The following is an 18,716-nucleotide window of genomic DNA, read 5'->3' on the forward strand; positions in this document are numbered from 1 at the left end:
GAACTGCAGGCGTGAGCCATCGTGCCCGGCCTAATTTTTGAGCTATTTTGTTTCACTTCCCATCAACTGCCAGAGCAGCACTTTGGCTGATTTGATTTTCCTTTTAGCCTTAAGTGTGCCCATGAACTGACCAGAGCATTACAGAACCAGGCTGAAAAGCCATGGGACTCAAGAAAATCCTTATTCTGAGATGAGCCTCTTTCAGTTGCCCGATCCTGGATCTAGGCAAAATGGACTTACTGTCAGGGGTGCCAGCAGACACAAGCGGTTTTGGATGCTCTCGCCGAGTAGCTAACAAAACCCACCCCTCTTACTAAGGCAAAACCTCACCTGAACGCTTATTCCCCGGTAAAAGCTCAAGCAGTAGTCTTGCCATAGACAGGGCAACTGCTGCCCCCTAGTGGTATAAAGGGACAGGCCCGGGTGGGTGGGGGTGTGTGTGTGTGACGGGGACAGTTTATGGGTACATGCACAGGGAAAGAAAGTCAGAGGACAGGTTGCCTCAAGTTGCTTTTTCCCTTTTTATTAAAAATAGACTCAAGCACTTTATGTATCATACAAAAGTTTCATTCGCTGGTGGCAGCCACGGGAAAGACTGGTCCCGTAGCACTGATTTTCCACCTCCCCTCCAGGGGACTGGGTCCCAGGAGCAGTGACTGGGCCTCAGAGAAAGCCCATAAAGACTGCTTACTCTGGAAGCAGCCGACTAGGGGCTGTTCCGCGAGCAGCTGTCCCCACCCCACCCAATGGCAAAAGTTAGATACTCGAAAGTGCCTCTTCAGTGCCAAGATAAACTAACAAGTGGAGTGAAATGGAAAACCCTTTGATTATTTTACTATTTCCCAGGGCCTGGGATTTGAGTTTTCCCTGCACCCAAGTCCTTTTCCCTACAAATAGGGGTGGGAAACTTCATCCTCAGAGAGTCTGGTCTCTCCTGGTGTCTGAGACCAGAATTTCACTCCAACCCAAGCCTTTTCTCATCTGCTATTCTGTGGTCCACGATCTACTAGCCCTGTGACCCAAGGTTTGTCCTCTGTTCACTCAAAAAGAGGTGGAGCAAAAACGGATTCCTCCCACAATCCTCTCTGCCTGAGTCTACGCCCTGCCATCGCCTCCATGTTCAGGATCTTGGGAACAGAAAGACCCACAATCATCCCTTTCCCCCAGTTCTGTCTCTCCCTGACTGCTGCCCACTCCTGAGCCTTAACACCCCTGGGGTACCCCCAGACCCCTGTTCCAAAGGGTGCCTGGTAGTGGATATGGTGGAGGCATGGGAGGGGTTGGTTGGAGCCAGGTTTCCCCCAGGGGTGGGGCAGTACTCATGCTGGTATAGACTGCTTGGCAGGGCCGTGGGGAGGGAGGGGCATGCGGAGGAAGGGCACACCCTGCCTGAGCCCCTCAGTCCCAGCCGTTGTCCTTCACCATGTGTGACATTTCAATGATGTATTTCCCTTCCTTGTACTTCTGGCTCGTCTCAAAAGCTTGTTCCTGGTGAAGGAGAAAGCAGTGATTGTAGGACAAAGCAGTTTCCTTCCAGGCCCCACTGTCACCTGTATGGCCCCCACCCCAAGGGTCATCCACCTAGCCCAACCCAGTGACTAGTTCTTTCCTCTTTGGACCATGCAAGGAAGGACCTGACATGGTCACTGGGGCTTGAAGGGCCATGGGGACTGCCACTTTAGAGGGTGACCCTCTTCCTCAGGTACTTACATATTTCCAGCCCAGTGTGGTTTTGCAGCTCTCACAGAAAATGTCAGCTACCGAGTGGAGCCCCGTGAGCAAGAGGCGCTGTTCAGCTGGCCCGCAACCCACGTTGACCCTGTCTCAGGAAACAGGAAGGACCCAGCACCCAGTGGGGTTGCGCTGTCAGTCCAGTCCCCAGACAGCCCAAGGGAACTTCCATCTGGAGAGAACTGGACAGCCCCTGCCTTTGATAATCCACCCCTTTAAGACTAGAGCCTGGGCCTTCTTTTTCCAATGTTATGATTTCAATTCTCCCCGGGCTCCCCATGTGAGAACTTCAGACTGAGACCCCCTTTGCAAAAGGGGAGGCAAAGACTGAAGGCACAAGATCACCTGATGGATTTCCCCCTTTCTCCACAGAGGAAAATTACTCACTCACACATAAGCACAAGCACACGCACAAGGAAAGAGGTAGACTCACACGGAGTTAAACAGGTAGGCTCGGCCATGGCTCCCTTGGAAGGACTGTGGAGACATAGGACAGACAATGACTACCAAGCAGCCCTCAGCCCCACTGCCTGAATCCCCGCAGGGGTGTGTAGGAGAGAGGAAGAGCTTTGCTGCCTCACCCCTGGGTGATGTTCAGGCTAGCCTGGTGCGCGAGAGGAGGGGAATGGCAGGTCCCCGCTTCGCGTACCTTGGAAATAAGCTCATCGTGTTTGGCCAGGTGTGCACGGCAGTGGACACAGCTGTAAGTGCGGTGACAGCGGGGCAGATAGCTGCGGAAAGTCTTGGTGGGGAGGCAGGCAGGGCCCGGACCGGGGTCACAGCTGGGCATGACGGGCTGGAGGACAATGCCCTGGCGGGCTGGAGGGGCTGGCGCCGTGCAGCCCCCGCAGAGACGGTCGCAGGTGAAGCAGCGGAGCAGGTTGGCTAGAGCCGTGTTTCAGGGCAGGAGAAGTGTTGGGGGGCTGCCCGGCCAGGGCCCCCCCAGACGAGAACCAGATAGAAATAGAAGTCACCTGGGAAGAGGGGAAAGGACATCAGGGGAGCTGCGACCTCAGGAGGACCCCTCCTGAGGGAATGGAGGAAAAGGGAATCAGCTCACCCATACCTCTACTTCCCCCATCACCATCGACCCCCCCACAGCATCCAGTTGCATTGTCGCCCTGTCCCCTGGATCCCCATTCTGCTCTGGCAAACCTGGCAGCTGATCCAGGCTTCTGGCGCCAAAGCCAGGGAGTCGGTGTTTCTCCCTCCTGGGGCAGAAGCAGCCTCCACCATTTTCCACAGAGAGAAGCCCACGGGCACAGACGCTGCCATGGGAGCAACGTCATCTGCAAGTGCCCTCTCCTTGGTTTTCAGTTCTTCGTGAGGCTCTGCATCGCACAGGCACTGTGTCTCAGGGGATCAGAGCCTTTTAAGAGTTGGGGATGCCTGAAGGTCTTTCTTTTACATGGTCTTTGTTTGCAATACAATTGGTCCTTTATACATTTTGGGGAGGGGGGCAGGAGGTGTAAGGTGAGGGGAGGGAGAGCATGCAGGCAGGTATACAAACCCTGATTCAGTTCTCTCCTGAGGTCAGGGTCCTGTGCTCTGGGACTCTTCACTAGAACTTTATAGATGTTTCCAACAGTACCAAAGCCCTCACATGTGGCCGCCCATTCCCACACCTTGGTTCACTCATTCTGGCCCAGAATAAGCACCTGCGTGTCTTCCCAGCCTCTGGGCCCCTTGGTCTTTCTCTCTCCTAGTCTTTACTAACTGTTGCCTTAGCCCTTGGTTAAAGACTTAGGCAGAAAATACATTTTCTTCAGGCAATCTGACAGCTGGAGCCAATGGGAAATGGGTAGCATGTCAGAGGAGCCTGATTCCTGGGCTGGGCAGGGCTGTGTGGTAGGGTGAGAGCAACGGCCACAACGAACAGCAGAAGGGGGACTCTTATTTTTAACAGCTGTGCTTTGGGGCACAAGGCAGAAAATGTTTCTTTCTACCTTCTCCCAGGGGCAGGGACAAACAGCAGTGACTCTGTGGGTGACTGAAGATGAAGTAATTGCTGGGTTCTGATTAGGAATAGAGGAAGATTGCCTTTTGCCCACGCGCCAGACTCCGAGTGGCTGAAGGTGCTGGAGGCAGAGGATAAGAAGGGAGGTGGCCCCTGTTGGCTCCGATAAGCAGGTGAGCTGCTGCTTTCTCCTTCATAGGGCTTCCCAGCCCACTGTGGGTGGTTAGCCTAAGTCTGGTTCAGAGATGCCAGCTGGGCACTCTGGCAATGCTAGAGCACTAAGCAGAGAAGAGGCGGTGTTGGCTCCGGTTAGCCAGGGCATACAGGCTCTCCTCGTCCTGTCCTCCGCAGTGGCCACAAGCACCCAGCTGTTCCACTCTCTCTGAAGGCCGCCAGGCAGTCTCTCCGCAAAACCTCCACAGAGACTATCTTCAGTTTCAGGTCCTCTCCTCCGGGCTGGGCCCCAGGAAGACACCTTGGGCTGAGTTCAGGGTGACATTGGGCTCCGGCTGCAGGAAACGGGCCCTTCTCACCAAGAGACCACCTTTCAGTCTCTGCTTCACAGGTTTGCCTTCAACTTTGCCAGCGAGTTCCCCTCTGACATGCACCATCTTGAAACACCTTCTTCAAGGAGCATGGGGAATGGGGCAGCTTGGGTCCCCAATCCTGAGCTCCTTCTCCAGCCTCCGGCCGTCACGCCTCCCTCCCTCTCCCCTAATTCCCAGTCAAGCCAAGGAAAGGCTGCACAGAAGGCCAGAGAATCACAAAGGGGAGTAGGGGTCATTTTTTCACACATCTCGGATCACAGGGAGAAGCAAGTTGGGCAAATGACTGGAGAAAAAACAAAGGCAAGCCGAGTGCTGGGGAGAGATGTTCCCCTGAAGTGAGACGGGGCTGGACCGTAGGAGAAAGGGGAGAGGGAGGGCTGGCGGGGGCAACTGACAGCTGACAGCAGAGGCGCCAAGGCGGATGCTGGAGGAACCAGGTGCGAATCTCGTGCTTCTCAGGGGGGAAAAGAAAAGTGGGGGGGACACCTGCTCACAATGGATTTTCTCATCTGCTCTGAGGTTTTGGCACCCCCCAGGCTGGTATTCTCAGTATGGTATGGTCCAAATAATTAGCAGCACCGCCAGCTCCCAGGGCAGGCTTTGGGGGTCTGCACCAGCAGCAAAACAATAAACAGTGATGCCTGATGCTGCAGCCAAAGTTGCCGGGAAATAAGTGCGGGAATCGTCAGAGCTTGGAGAGGGATGGAGGAACCGAGAGAGAGGAGCGGAGGCAGCGGGGAGGGGGAAGGGAGGACAAAGGGTGGATGAATAATGCTTTTGCAAAGGGGAGAAAGCAACACGCAGCAGGAGGAGGAAATTTGCAAAGAGAAAAAAAATTCATTTGGAGAAGGGCTGCCCCCTCACCTTGAGGTCTGCTCCAGAGATCTCCGTCTATCTCTCTCTCTCTCTCTCAATCTCTCAATCTCTCTGCTCACTCTTCTCTCTTCTCTTTCCGCTCCTTCAATTGGGAAGGGGATGGGGGTGGGTGGGGGGAGGGTAATTGGGGGCTCAAGACTGGGGCTGCAAAGCTGGCCAGCTGCTGGGGGGGCAGAGGTTGTCTCTCGTTCTGTACCTCGGTCTGTGGGTGAATGTGGCTGTGTGTTGTGGAACTGCATCATAACACTGTGAGTCATCCATCCCCCCCACCCCCCCTCACCTCCCACGTCAGAGCAGGGCTGGGAGACACAGGAGGCGGGTCGGAAGGAAGGGAGGGGGTAGGCATCAAGGGACGGGGCTAGAGGAGTGGGGGCCGAGGGACAAGGCGGCGATGGTGGGCAAGGGGAGAGGCAGGTTGTTAAGGAGGAAGGCAGTGTGGCCAAGGAGATAGGAAGAACCTGGGGGAAGGACAGGGCTGGGCAAGGATGCAGTGAGGGTGGCAGGGCTGGAGGAAAGGAGGTGGCAAGGCTTGTGAAGGAAGAGATGGATGCAGAGTGAGGGAGCACACACACATTTAAGATGATACACTTTCCCATTTCAGCTTGGACACCAGCCCTGAAGCAGGGAAAAGACAGATGTACTAATTGTCATGGATGGCAAACTGTGCCCCCAAACTTGTACCAAGCCTCAAAGCCTTGGTTTAATACTCCTGGAGGAGTAATAGACCCAATATGACATTTTGCATGCAGGAACACCTTAACAGCTACCTCCAAATTATGCGTGCTTCATGAATGGAGACACCTGCATTATATGAAGTTCTCTATTGGGCTGTAAACTTCCTGAGACAGGCCTTCTGGGAAATTACTCTCTACATCCCAGGACTGCAATGTCCAGTGCAGACCCGTGCATTTAGATGTTTCCAAAATAGCAGTTGTTTCCACGGCATTATGTTCTGCTGGCCTAGAGGTCTTAGTTCCAGAGGGAGGAATGCTGCCACCAAGAGACACTACAATGATTCCATTAAACTGGAAGTTAAGATTGCCACCCGGCCACTTTGGGCTCTTCTTACTTTTAAGCCAACTTGCTAAGAAGGGAGTTACAGTGTTTGACCCAGACTATCAAGATGAAATCAGTCTACTACTCCACAATGGAGGTAAGGAAGTATGCGTGGAATACAGGAGTTCACGTAGGGCGTCTCTTAATATTACCATGCCCTGTGATTAAGGTCAATGGGAAACTGCAACAGCCCAATCCAGGCAGGATTACAAATGGCCCAGACCCTTCAGGAATGAAGGTTTGGGTCACTCCACCAGGTAAAAAAACATAATCTGCTGAGGTGCTTGCTGAAGGCAAACGGAATTCAGAATGGGTAGTCGAAGAAGGTAGTCATCAATACAAACTATGACCATGTGACCAGTTGCAGAAATGAGGACTGTAATTGTCATGAGTATTTCCTCCTCCTTTTGTTAGGAACATGTTTGTGCATATATACACTTGTATTAAGAAAATATCTTCATTTTATTTCCTTTCTTTTGCCTTTATCATGTGACATAAGACTTACTGACTTGATATCAGCACTTAAGCGTTGTTAACTCTATGTAATAGCATTTAGGTTGGGGATTGGTGCGTTTCCGGTTGTACAAAGGATAGCTGTATTATGTTAAGCGTAATTATGACCTTATTATTGTCTTTATTTGAAGATCATGTATGATTTCAGGAGACATGTATGGGTTCAAGTTGACAAGGGGTGGACTGGTGATGGTTAATATTGTCAACTAGATTGGATTGAAAGATGCAAAGTATTGTTCCTGGGTGTGTCTGTGAGGGTATTGCCAAAGGCGATTAACATTTGAGTCAATGGACTAGGAAAGGCAGACCCACCTCAGTCTGGATGGGCACAATGTAATCAACTGTCAGCTAGGCCAGAATAAAAGCAGACAGAAGAACGTGGAAAGATCAGACTGGTTTAGCCTCCGAGCCTACATCTTTCTCCCATGCTGGACACTTCCTGCCCTCGAATATTGAACTCCAAGGTCTTCAACTTTGGGATTCGGACTGGCTTCCTTGCCCCTCAGCTTGCAGACAGCCTACTGTGGGACCTCATCTGGTGATCATCTGAGTCAATATTCCGTAATAACTCTGATTTATATATACATCTATCCTATTAGTTCTATCCCGCTAGAGAACCCTGATTAATAGAGCAGTTGAGTTGCATCTTCAGACATGAACCAAGTGTCTGGCTTTGGTCTCAAAGAGACTGAATTAGACTCTTAGCTCTGCCAATTACTTGGCAGGAACCACTAGGCAAATTACTGATACTCTTTGTGCCTTAGTCTTACTCTTCTGCTAAATGAAGCTAATAATATTTATTATTATTAGCTCATGGAGATGCAGAATAAAGTGAGATAACATTTAAATGCCTGAAAAGTGCCTGGCACATGATAGGCAGTAAACAGTAGTGTCATTTCAAAACAACATTCTCGCCAGGTGCGGTGGTTCACGCCTGTAATCCCAGCACTTTGGGAGGCCGAGGCAGGCCGATCACAAGGTCAGGAGATCGAGACCATCCTGGCCAACATGGTGAAACCCGCATCCCTAATAGATAACAAAAATTAGCTGGACATGGTGGCACATGCCTGTAATCCCAGCTACTCGAGATCCTGAGGCAGGGGAATCGCTTGAACAGGAAGTCAGAGGTTGCGGTAAGCCGAGATGGCGCCACTGTACTCACAGAGGTTGCAGTGAGCCAAGATCGCGCCACCCTGGTGACAGAGCAAGACTCTGTTTCAAAAAAAAAACAAACGCATTCTTGGCTGGGTGAGGTGGCTCACACCTTGTAATCCCAGCACTTTGGGAGGCCGAGGTAGGCGAATCACCTGAGGTTGGGAGTTCAAGACCAGCCTGGACAACATGGTGAAACCCCCCTCTCTACTAAAAATACAAAAAATTAGCCAGGTGTGGTGGTGTGTGCCTGTAATCACAGCTACTTGGGAGGCTGAGGCAGAAGAATCGCTTGAACCCAGGAGGCGGAGGTTGCAGTGAGCCAAGATGGGACCACTGCACTCTAGCCTAGGCAACAAAGGGAGACTCCGTCTCAAAAAAAAAAACAAAACCAAAAAAACAAAAGTGAAACCAAAACAGCATTCTCAATGTATGACCCCCAAAACCCAGGGAGGATTTATTATTAAATTCTGATCTCTCAAGAGACACATGCCAAATTTTTGTCGTATGAAGAAATTACATCTTTTGTTGCTATTTTTCTAGCAGCTTCCAGTTAAATTTCATTTGACTCAGAATTCATTTCTCATGGGGTGCTGTCCTGTGCATGTTACTAAAGTATGTGAACACAGAACATATCCCCTAAGACAAAAACCCTGATTTCTAACAGAGGCTAGCATTTAGCAAATGAAGTACGACAAAGATAGGGACTTCTAGAAAGCAGTGCTTGGGGGTGGTTTGTTTTTCTTCTCACATGTAAAGAGGGAAAAAAAAGTTAAGGCAGGGAAATGTGGGTAATGGGAGACATTGCTAGTTGAGCATGAAAATAAAAAGGGATTCTAAATATTTAATCAGGGAAGACTCTGGGGTTTAAAGTAAATTCTGAAAAGACAACGTGGGTGTCTTGAGGGATAGTACTAGAGATTTGGAATTGAGAGCAAAAGCTAGGTAAAGAAGAGAGAAGTGCTCTTGTTTGGGCAGCAGAAGAGAGGGGAAATAAAAGTAGAACACATGGACACAGGAAGGGGAACATCACGCACTGGGGCCTGTTGAGGGGTGGGGGGAGGGGAGAGGGATAGCATTAGGAGATATACCTAATGCTAAATGACAAGTTAATGGGTGCAGTACACCAATATGGCATATGCATACATATGTAACAAACCTGCACTTTGTGCACCACATGTACCCTAAAACTTAAAGTAAAATAATAATAAAATTAAAAAAAAGAAAAAAAAGATTTTGAAAAGCAATTGTTGAGGAGAACAATGAGAAGGGGGAAAAGCAAATGATTAGTTTTCAGGGCATGGATCGAAAGTTCTTTTGTTTTGTTTGTTTGTTTGTTTGTTCTTTGAAATGGAATCTCGCTCTGTTTCCCAGGCTGGAGTGCAATGCCATGATCCGAGAATCACTGCAACCTCTGGCTCCCAGGTTCAAGTGATTCTCCCACCTCAGCTTCCTGAGTAGCTGGGATTACAGGCATGTGCCACCATGCCTGGCTAATTTTTGTATTTTTCGTAGAGATGGGATTTCACCATGTTGGTCATGCCGGTCTCGAACTCCTGATCTCAAGTGATCCACCCACCCTGGCCTCCCAAGGTGCTGGGATTACAGGCGTGAGTCACTGGGCCCAGCTCGGATTGAAAGTTTGGAAGCAGGCCGGGCACCTGTAATCCCAGCACTTTGGGAGGCTGAGGCGGGCAGATGACCCTGAGGTCAGGGGTTCAAGACCATCCTGGCTAACATGACAAAACTCCTTCTCTACTAAAAATACAAAAATTAGCTGGGCATGGCGGCGGGCGCCTGTAATCTCAGCTATTTGGGAGGCTGAGGCGGGAGAATTGCTTGAACCCGGAAGGCGCAGGCTGCGGTGAGCTGAGATTGCGCCACTTCACTCCAGCCTGGGCAGCAAGAACGAAACTATGTCTCAAGAAAAAGAAAGAAAGAGAGAGAGAGAAAGAAAGAAAGTTTGGAAGCAAAAAGAAAATGATGAAGGATCTAGCTGGAGAGGAGAAAAAGAACATATGATGACGGTATTGTTTGGAGGTGGGGTGGAGATGGCAGGAGTGCTTGGTGAAAGATTAAAACTGAGAAAAGAGCTGGGCGCCGTGGCTCACGCCTGTTATCCCGACATTTTCGGAGACCAAGGCAGGTGGATCACCTGAGGTCAGGAGTTCGAGACCAGCCTGACCAACATGGTGAAACTCTGTCTCTGCTAAAAATAGAAAAATTAGCTGGGTGTGGCAGTGGAAACCTGTAATCCCAGCTACTCAGGAGGCTGAGGCAGGAGAACCGCTTGAACCCGGGAGATGGAGGTTGCAGTGAGCTGAGATTGCACCACTGCAATCCAGTCTGGGAGACAGAGTAAGACTCCATCTAAAAAAAAAAAAAAAGAGAGAAGAGAGTGTAGTCAAGCACAGATGCTTTAAATGTTGTGTCCTGACTCTTTCTGTATTTTAGAAGCAAAATGGAGAGCAGCCTAAAGGAAAGGAGGGGTTCTTTTCCCTAAGTTCAGCTTGAGATGGTTATACAATATCCAAATAAAAACAACTTTAAGGTAACTGGGAGAAACTGCCTCAAGGGAGATAGTAGAGGCGAAGATACAGATCTGGGAGATAGATTGCATGGAAAAAGGTGAGGGTAAGCCCACTCAGGGAGAAAATTTGCAAATGGAAGACTGGAACTGAATTTTTAAAGAGTAGAAGATTAGGGGACACCCAATAGTTAATTGAAAAACTAATGCATAGGCCGGGCATGGTGGCTCACACCTGTGTTCTCAGCACTTTGGGAGGCGGAGATGCGCAGATCACTTGAGGTCAGAAGTTTGAGGTCAGCCTGAACAACATGGTGAAAACCCCATCTCTACTAAAAATACAAAAATTACCTGGGCGTGGTGACACACGCCTGTAATCCAGGCTACTTGGGAGGCTGAGGCAGGAGAATCACTTGAACCCGGGAGGCAGAGGTTGCAGTGAGCTGAAATTGCGCCACTTCACTCCAGCCTGGGCAACAGAGCAAAATCTCATCTCAAAAAAAAAAAAAAGCTAATGCATATATGTTCAATGAATGAAATAATTAAAGCAAACCATCAAAGAAAAACTCAGAAGTGATAAGTGAGGATGGCACTGCTCGGGGAGTGCTGCTAAGTAGGGCCAGCAGGAGAAAATCTTTCTGGCGAACCAGAAAATCTTCCCAGTCTCCTCAATATGAATTAACTACGTGAGCCGGACTGAAAAAAGTACTCACCTGTAAAGTGGAGATGACAATTATAGTACCTACTGCATAGGATTCTGGCTACGATTAAATGAATTTACACCTGAAAAGTCCATAGACCAGTATCTGGCATATAACAGTATATAAATGTGGTTTTTTGTTTTTTGTTTTTGTTTTTTTGAGACAGAGTCTCGCGCTGTCGCCCAGGCTGGAGTGCAGTGGCACGATCTCGGCTCAGTGCAAGCTCCGCCTCCCGGGGTCAGGCCATTCTCCTGCCTCAGCCTCCCTAGTAGCTGGGACTACAGGCGCCTGCCACCACGCCCAGCTAATTTTTTTGTATTTTTAGTCGAGACGGGGTTTCACCATGTTAACCAGGATGGTCTCGATCTCCTGACCTCGTGATCCACCCACCTCGGCCTCCCAAAGTGCTGGGATTACAGGCGTGAGCCACCACGCCCTGCCTTAAATGTGATTTTTTTTTTTTTTTTGAGACAGAGTCTCACTCTGTTGCCTAGGCTGGTGTGCAGTGGCGTGATCTCAGTTCACTGCAACCTCCGCCTCCCCGGTTCAAGCGATTCTCCTGCCTCAGCCTCCCAAGTAGCCGGGATTACAGGCGCCCACCACCACGCCTAGCTAATTTTTGTATTTTTAGTATAGATGGGGTTTCACCATGTTGGTCAGGCTGGTCTCGAACTCCTGACCTCAGGTGATCCGCCCGTCTCGGCCTCCCAAGGTGCTGAGATTGCAGGCGTGAGCCACCGCGCCCGGCCTAAATGTTTACTGTTATTATAACCGGACTCAGACTTAGAAACTCTGGGTTTGAGTCCTAGCTCTACCAATGGCTGTTAATGTTTGGGCAAACCTCTGCACCTATCTTAGTCTCCTCCCCCATCTGAAATTGGATATAATAAAGCTGTCTTTACAGGGTGGCTGTGAAAGAAGATGTCTGAAAGGGATCTGAAAAATGTTAAGTATTGCACGAATGAATGATGAGATAACCCCTTCCCCCCCAGCCTATAATAAAAACGTAAAAGCTGATATCAGATTTTTTTCTATATTACAGGCATTGTACTTAGTACTTTACAGGCACATTCCTGCAATCGTCAAAACAACTTTAGGAGGTTGGGCACTGTTATTATCCCCACTTTGCAGACAAAAAACGATATCACGCTTGAGCCCCGGAGGTCGAGGCTGCAGTGAGCCATGTTCGCGGCACTGTACTCCAACCTGGGCGAGAGAGTGAGACCCTGTCTCAAAAACAAAAAGAAAAAAAACGATCTCAGAGAGATGAAGCCTGTGATTTGCTCAAACTCACACAGTGATGTAAGCAGTATAGCAAATAATATAAGATTCCAAAGCCCAAGTTAGTAAAAAGAGGATTATAGACGTGGTGGAACCTGTTGGCTGCGGGGCAAATGACTGACCTGTAACTGTCAGGGATTTATGGAGGGAAATGAGTGCCTAACAAAAATCCTCGTTTAGTGGGAGAGAGGTTGTTGGGTAATGACTGACTTGTAGCTGGAAGAAATCATCGGATTTTTATTCTTTTATTAAAGAAAAAAATTTGAAATGCCTTCCATGTGCCAAGCACTGTGTCAGGTGGGAGATGACAGCTCGGTGAAACCTCTGTCAGGCTGTCTTCCTCCGCTTTCTCTACCCCTGGATCTCCCCCTGCCTAAAAAGGATTTTGTGCTTCGTGGCTTGTCCAGGCAAGCAGGCCATCGCGGGACCTAGACCGAGACAGTGAGTCTCTCTTTCTTCCGGGCCTCCCTTCTGTTTCCTGGGCTGCAGGGGAGCACGAAATCTGGGGCGAGATTCCCGCCGCGGACGCGCACTGCCGAAGCCTGGTCCCTCGACCTGTCCCTGCCCAGCGCGGGGGCGCAACCGCCACGCCTCCTCACCCCTCCCTCCGGCTGCACGAATAATGACAACCGCCGCCCCTCCCACCTTTGGCGTCACGTTCAAAACAACCCTTTGACTACAACTCCCAGAAGGCCGAGCGGCTTAGCGAGTGCACCCGCTCTCGGCTGCTCCGGCAAACTACACATCCCAAAGGGCAGCGCGCGATCGCGTGTCCTTTCACAGCGCAAGTGAGGAACTGCGTTTGTTTCCGGCGTGGGTCCGGGCAAGAACCGCTTGTAGTTTGGTTTAAGTTCTGCACGGGAGGACCTTCTGAGTTTACCTGTTGGGCTCCTGGCTGCGCAGGTGAGTTAAAAAAAGGGCAGGAACACAACTGTCGCCTCCTTGGGGTCTGGGGAGATTTTGGTGTCTGGGGAGATTTTGGTGTCTGGGAAGGTTGGGACAAATGCTGAAGCTAGAGCTGCAGTCCAGGATCAGAAATAATTCATATCGTTTCCTTGCCGTTTTCTAGTTTACGAAGTGCTTTTTTTTCCTCCCACAATTCCTGTAAACCCCAAGAACAACACTGTATTTGAGGAAGTGTAAGTGCTTCCAGTCGACAGCTTCAAAGGTTCAGAGAAGTTAAGTGATTGTCTAAAGACACTACTAGTAGTTACAGAGACGAGGATTAGGCTGTTTTCTGAGTTCAGACCCGGTGTCCTCTGCTTTGCATCCGTATTTCAGACGCCCTTTCCTGTTGACTAGTATGATTGGGGTCAGGGCATCTGTTACCTTCTCAAGTTTGGAGTTTACCAACAGAGTGATGGAGGGTGCTATAATTAAATCTTCTGTCAGTCTGTAGGTATGGTTTTTCTCTGATGTCTGAGACATTAATTCACTCAATGTATTGAGGTGCCTACAGTCTGTCAAGCTCTATTCTAAGCAGTATACAGTATCAAACAAAAATGCCTAAGTCTTACATTTTGGGGTGGGGGAGGCGGGGAAGACACAATATATAGTGAGACAGATGGTGATAAGAAATATGGAGAGAATTAAAGCAAGGTAAGGGGAAACATTCATTGTATGTTTTTATTATTTATTTATTTATTTGTTTATTTTATTTTATTTTTTTTGAGACAGAGCCTTGGTCTGTCACCCAGGGCGGGAGTACAGTAGCATGATCTCGCCTCACTGCAACCCTGCAACCTCGACTTCCTGGGTTCAAGCGATTCTCCTGACTCAGTCTCCTGAGTAGCTGGGACTACAGGCGCCCACCATTATGCCTGGCTAATTTTTGTATTTTTTAGTAAATACTGAGATTTCACCATGTTGGCCAAGCTGGTCTTGAACTCCTGACCTCAGGTGATCCACCCGCTTTGGCCTCCCAAAGTGCTGGAATTACAGGCGTGAGCCACCAGGACTGGCCAATATTTGCATTTTTTGTACAGACGGGGTTTCACCACGTTGCCCAGGCTGGTCTTGTACTCCTGAGCTCAGGGGATCTGCCCAACTCAGCGCCCCAAAGTGCTGAAATTACAGGCCTAAGCCACTGTGCCTGGCCCATTGGATGATTTTTTTTTTTTTTTGAGATGGAGTCTTGCTCTGTTGCCCAGGCTGGCATGCAGCGGCGCAATCTCGGGTCACTGCAGCCTCTGCCACCTGGGTTCAAGCGATTCTCCTTCCTTGGCCTCCCGAAGAGCTGGGATTACAGGCACCCTCCACCATGCCTGGCTAATTTTTTTTTTGTACGTTTAGTAGAGACAGGGTTTCACCATGTTGGCCAGGCTAGTCTTGAACTCCTGACCTCAAATGATCCAGCCACCTCGGCTTCCCAAAGTGCTGGGATTACAGGCGTGAGCCACCATGCCTGGCCCCATTGGATGTTTTTGTAACAGAAGACTGACTTATAATTAGATCTGATATTTAATTTGTGTTCTAGGCACAGCAGCTACACAGAAGAGATGGGAGAAGAGGCTAATGATGACAAGAAGCCAACCACTAAATTTGAACTAGAGCGAGAAACAGAACTTCGCTTTGAGGTGGAGGCATCTCAGTCAGTTCAGTTGGAGTTGTTGACTGGCATGGCAGAGATCTTTGGCACAGAGCTGACCCGAAACAAGAAATTCACCTTTGATGCTGGTGCCAAGGTGGCTGTTTTCACTTGGCATGGCTGTTCTGTGCAACTGAGCGGCCGCACTGAGGTGGCTTATGTCTCCAAGGACACTCCTATGTTGCTTTACCTCAACACTCACACAGCCTTGGAACAGATGCGGAGGCAAGCGGAAAAGGAAGAAGAGCGAGGTCCCCGAGTGATGGTAGTGGGTCCCACTGATGTGGGCAAGTCTACAGTGTGTCGCCTTCTGCTCAACTATGCAGTGCGTTTGGGCCGCCGTCCCACTTATGTGGAGCTGGATGTGGGCCAGGGTTCTGTGTCCATCCCTGGTACCATGGGGGCCCTCTACATCGAGCGGCCTGCAGATGTCGAAGAGGGTTTCTCTATCCAGGCCCCTCTGGTGTATCATTTTGGTTCCACCACTCCTGGCACTAACATCAAGCTTTATAATAAGGTCAGAGCCAGAGAAAGGTGGGGTGGAGGGAAGGGCTGCTATCAGGGTAGGAAACTGGGGAAGTTTACTAGTTAACACTGCATTTTCTCAGCTGGTATTTCTGCTGCATTACTTTAGAAAGGCAATTCCAAATATGTCAGTCTCAGATTGTTAAACATTTCTGTGGATCTATTCTCAGTAATTTGTTAGATTTTCACTTAGGGCATAAAACAGGAGGCAGAAGCAGCAACATAAAAATTAAATCCATGTTATGGTGTCAAAACTACAGCCATTAAAAATGTCATTTTTTCAGGCTGGGTGCAGTGGCTCATGCCTGTAATCCCACAATTTGGGAGGCTGAGGCGGGTGGATCACCTGAGGTCAGGAGTTGGAGAGCAGCCTGGCCAACATGGTGAAACCTCGTCTCTACTAAAAATACAAAAAGTAGCTGGGCATGGTGGCTGGTGCCTGTAATCCCAGCTGTTCAGAGACTGAGGCAGGAGAATCACTTGAACGCAGGAGGTGGAGGTTGCAGTGAGCTGAGATCGCGCCACTGCACTCCATCCTGGGCAACAGAGTGAGACTCCATTTCAAAAAAAAAAATCATTTTTCTTATATCTAATAGCACTTATTCTAAAGAGGAACAAAGTAGCCATGGGTTTGTCTGGGTGTTTTTGTTCTTACCTCGATCCTCTCTTTTGCAGATTACATCTCGTTTAGCAGATGTGTTCAACCAAAGGTGTGAGGTGAACCGAAGGGCATCTGTGAGTGGCTGTGTCATTAACACCTGTGGCTGGGTCAAGGGCTCTGGTTACCAGGCTCTGGTGCATGCAGCCTCAGCTTTTGAGGTGGATGTCGTTGTTGTTCTGGATCAAGAACGACTGTACAATGAACTGAAACGGGACCTCCCCCACTTTGTACGCACTGTGCTGCTCCCTAAATCTGGGGGTGTGGTGGAGCGCTCCAAGGACTTCCGGCGGGAATGTAGGGATGAGCGTATCCGTGAGTATTTTTATGGATTCCGAGGCTGTTTCTATCCCCATGCCTTCAATGTCAAATTTTCAGATGTGAAAATCTACAAAGTTGGGGCACCCACCATCCCAGACTCCTGTTTACCTTTGGGCATGTCTCAAGAGGATAATCAGCTCAAGCTAGTACCTGTCACTCCTGGGCGAGATATGGTGCACCACCTACTGAGTGTTAGCACTGCCGAGGGTACAGAGGAGAACCTGTCCGAGACAAGTGTAGCTGGCTTCATTGTGGTGACCAGTGTGGACCTGGAGCATCAGGTGTTTACTGTTCTGTCTCCAGCCCCCCGCCCACTGCCTAAGAACTTCCTTCTCATCATGGATATCCGGTTCATGGATCTGAAGTAGAGATCAGCAGGAAGCCTTGCTGCCTGGGACATAGAGATCATCTGGCCACCCCTAGAGGCAGATGGGCTGAGATAAAAGACTGTTGGGGCCACCTGACCAGTAAACTGTGGACTAGTAGAAAGTTCATATTCTACCTCTAAAAACAGGTAGTGGTAACCTGACTCTTCCAATCTTGAACCAAAAGGAAAACCATGAGACTGTAATTGGTTTCTTAGACCACCTAAGATGCCACTTTGAATTCTCTAGGACCCTGGAGAATTGCATTTCTTTCACTGTGCTACTATGTGGTTTTTAAAAAATCAGTGCTTTATATTCCATATGTGGTTCTTACCCATTTATCTAGAATGAAAGTGTGAATTAGAGGGACTCCTTCCAATAAAGTTCAAACTTAAAAAAAATCATTTTAATAAATATTTTTGCCATATCATAGAAGTTGGCATAATTTATTTTTTTCCCCTAAGCGTTATAGAAACATCATTGGAATGATTTATTGCTAAAATGCTTGGAGGAGGGGAAAACCAAGAAACCTACCTGTGAGGCACGTCAGGTTTTTTTTTTTGGTTGTTGTTGTTGTTGTTTTTTGTAAGAGTCTCACACTGTCACCTGGGCTGGAGTATAGTGGCGCGATCTTGGCTCACTGCAACCTCTGCCTCCCAGGTTCAAGTGATTCTCCTGCCTCAGCCTCCCAAATAGCTGGGGTTACAGGTGCCCGCCACCATGCCCAGCTAATTTTTTGTATTTTTTTTAGTAGAGACAGGGTTTCACTGTGTTGGCCAGGCTGGTCTCAAACTCCTGACCTCATGATTTGCCTGCCTCGGCCTCCCAAATGCTGGGATTACAGGTGTGAGACACTGTGCCCGGCTGTGAGTTCTTATGATAGTTCCCCTTTCCTCTGCACTTAGGTAAGTAGATGGTAAATCTGCTGTCAGTGCTGGATTTACTGTGGGGAGTTAGAGGCTGGTGATAATCTTGGAATGAGATTTCATATCTAATCATTTTCCAGAGATAGCTCATTTTCCTTCCAGTACAGCTATCCTTCTTGTCTATTTGATTGGAACTAGGCCCTAAGTCAAAGTGTAACTTAAGCTTTCAGGTGGTAAGAAACTGGGAAAGCCCATTCTTTTTGATCTCTTGCAAATGACTGTTTGGTGTCCCTGGTTTGCACTTGGATTACTTAAGTATCTGATGCCATTCATCCATTCGTTCTTTTCATAAATGTTTAGTGAGGACCGACTGTTTGTCAGGAGCCACTCTAGATGGGGAACAAGATAGACAAAAGTTTTATGGAGCTTACATTATAGAATAAACAAATTTAAAAAGGCAAGTGCTATGCAGAGACTTAAATTTGGGGGATATGAGACGAGTGACTGGAGGCTACTTTAGATTGGGTGGTCAGGAAAGGCCCTTCCTGAGCATACATTTTGGGCTAAGACTTGAATGGCTGTGTGAAGTCTAGGGCAAAACCTTCCTGGTGAAGAAAAACTGCAAAACCCTAATAAAGGAACAAGCTTGATGAGTTTGGTGAAGAGAAAAGCCAGTGTGGTTGAAGCTTAGTGAACCAAGAAAAACTGTACAAGATGAGGCTGGAGGGGGCAGCAAAGACCAGATAATGTAGGGCTTTTGTAAACCAGGGTGAAGAATGGATTTTTTGGCCCAGGTGCCGTGGGTGGTGGCCATGCCTTTAACCCCAGCCACTCAGGAGGCTAAGAATCCCTTGAACCCAAGAGGTGGAGGTGCAGAAAGCCGAGATTGCATCACTGCATTCCAGTCTAGGTGACAGAAGGACACTCTGTCTCAAAAAAAAAAAGGATTTTTTATTTCTTTTTAAGAGATAGGGATCTCAGCCGGGCGTGGTGGCTCATGCCTGTAATCCCAGCACTTTGGGAGGCTGAGGTGGGTGGATCACTTGGGGTCA

The 18,716-nt window shown here is 48.9% G+C and overlaps 2 protein-coding genes across 5 annotated transcripts; one reads left to right on the forward strand and one right to left on the reverse strand.

Annotated features, from left to right (window-relative positions):
• Positions 1-502: 502 nt before the first annotated feature.
• YPEL4 (yippee like 4) lies at positions 503-5,418 on the reverse strand. 2 transcript variants are annotated; one of them, XM_004051206.5, is made up of 5 exons: positions 5,101-5,418; positions 2,381-2,705; positions 2,165-2,208; positions 1,711-1,819; positions 503-1,488 (listed from the first exon to the last, which is right to left on the reverse strand). In XM_004051206.5, exons 2-5 carry the CDS (start codon positions 2,519-2,521, stop codon positions 1,399-1,401), a joined length of 384 nt encoding a protein of 127 aa, XP_004051254.1. In that variant the 5' UTR covers positions 2,522-2,705; positions 5,101-5,418; the 3' UTR covers positions 503-1,398. The 2 variants fall into 2 exon arrangements, with proteins under 2 accessions (XP_004051254.1, XP_030872133.1); XM_031016273.3 differs by lacking the exon at positions 5,101-5,418 and adding an exon at positions 2,887-3,210.
• Positions 3,688-17,230, forward strand: CLP1 (cleavage factor polyribonucleotide kinase subunit 1). 3 transcript variants are annotated; one of them, XM_063711213.1, is made up of 4 exons: positions 3,688-3,861; positions 12,104-13,245; positions 14,819-15,446; positions 16,130-17,230. In XM_063711213.1, exons 3-4 carry the CDS (start codon positions 14,841-14,843, stop codon positions 16,799-16,801), a joined length of 1,278 nt encoding a protein of 425 aa, XP_063567283.1. In that variant the 5' UTR covers positions 3,688-3,861; positions 12,104-13,245; positions 14,819-14,840; the 3' UTR covers positions 16,802-17,230. The 3 variants fall into 3 exon arrangements, with proteins under 3 accessions (XP_063567283.1, XP_063567282.1, XP_004051252.1); XM_063711212.1 differs by having other exon boundaries at positions 3,746-3,861; positions 12,832-13,245; XM_004051204.5 differs by lacking the exon at positions 3,688-3,861 and adding an exon at positions 5,546-6,265 and having other exon boundaries at positions 11,966-13,245.
• The last annotated feature ends 1,486 nt before the right edge of the window (positions 17,231-18,716 follow it).

This window comes from Gorilla gorilla, chromosome 9, assembly GCF_029281585.2.
Source record: "Gorilla gorilla gorilla isolate KB3781 chromosome 9, NHGRI_mGorGor1-v2.1_pri, whole genome shotgun sequence".
In the NCBI taxonomy this organism is placed as follows: domain Eukaryota; kingdom Metazoa; phylum Chordata; class Mammalia; order Primates; family Hominidae; genus Gorilla; species Gorilla gorilla.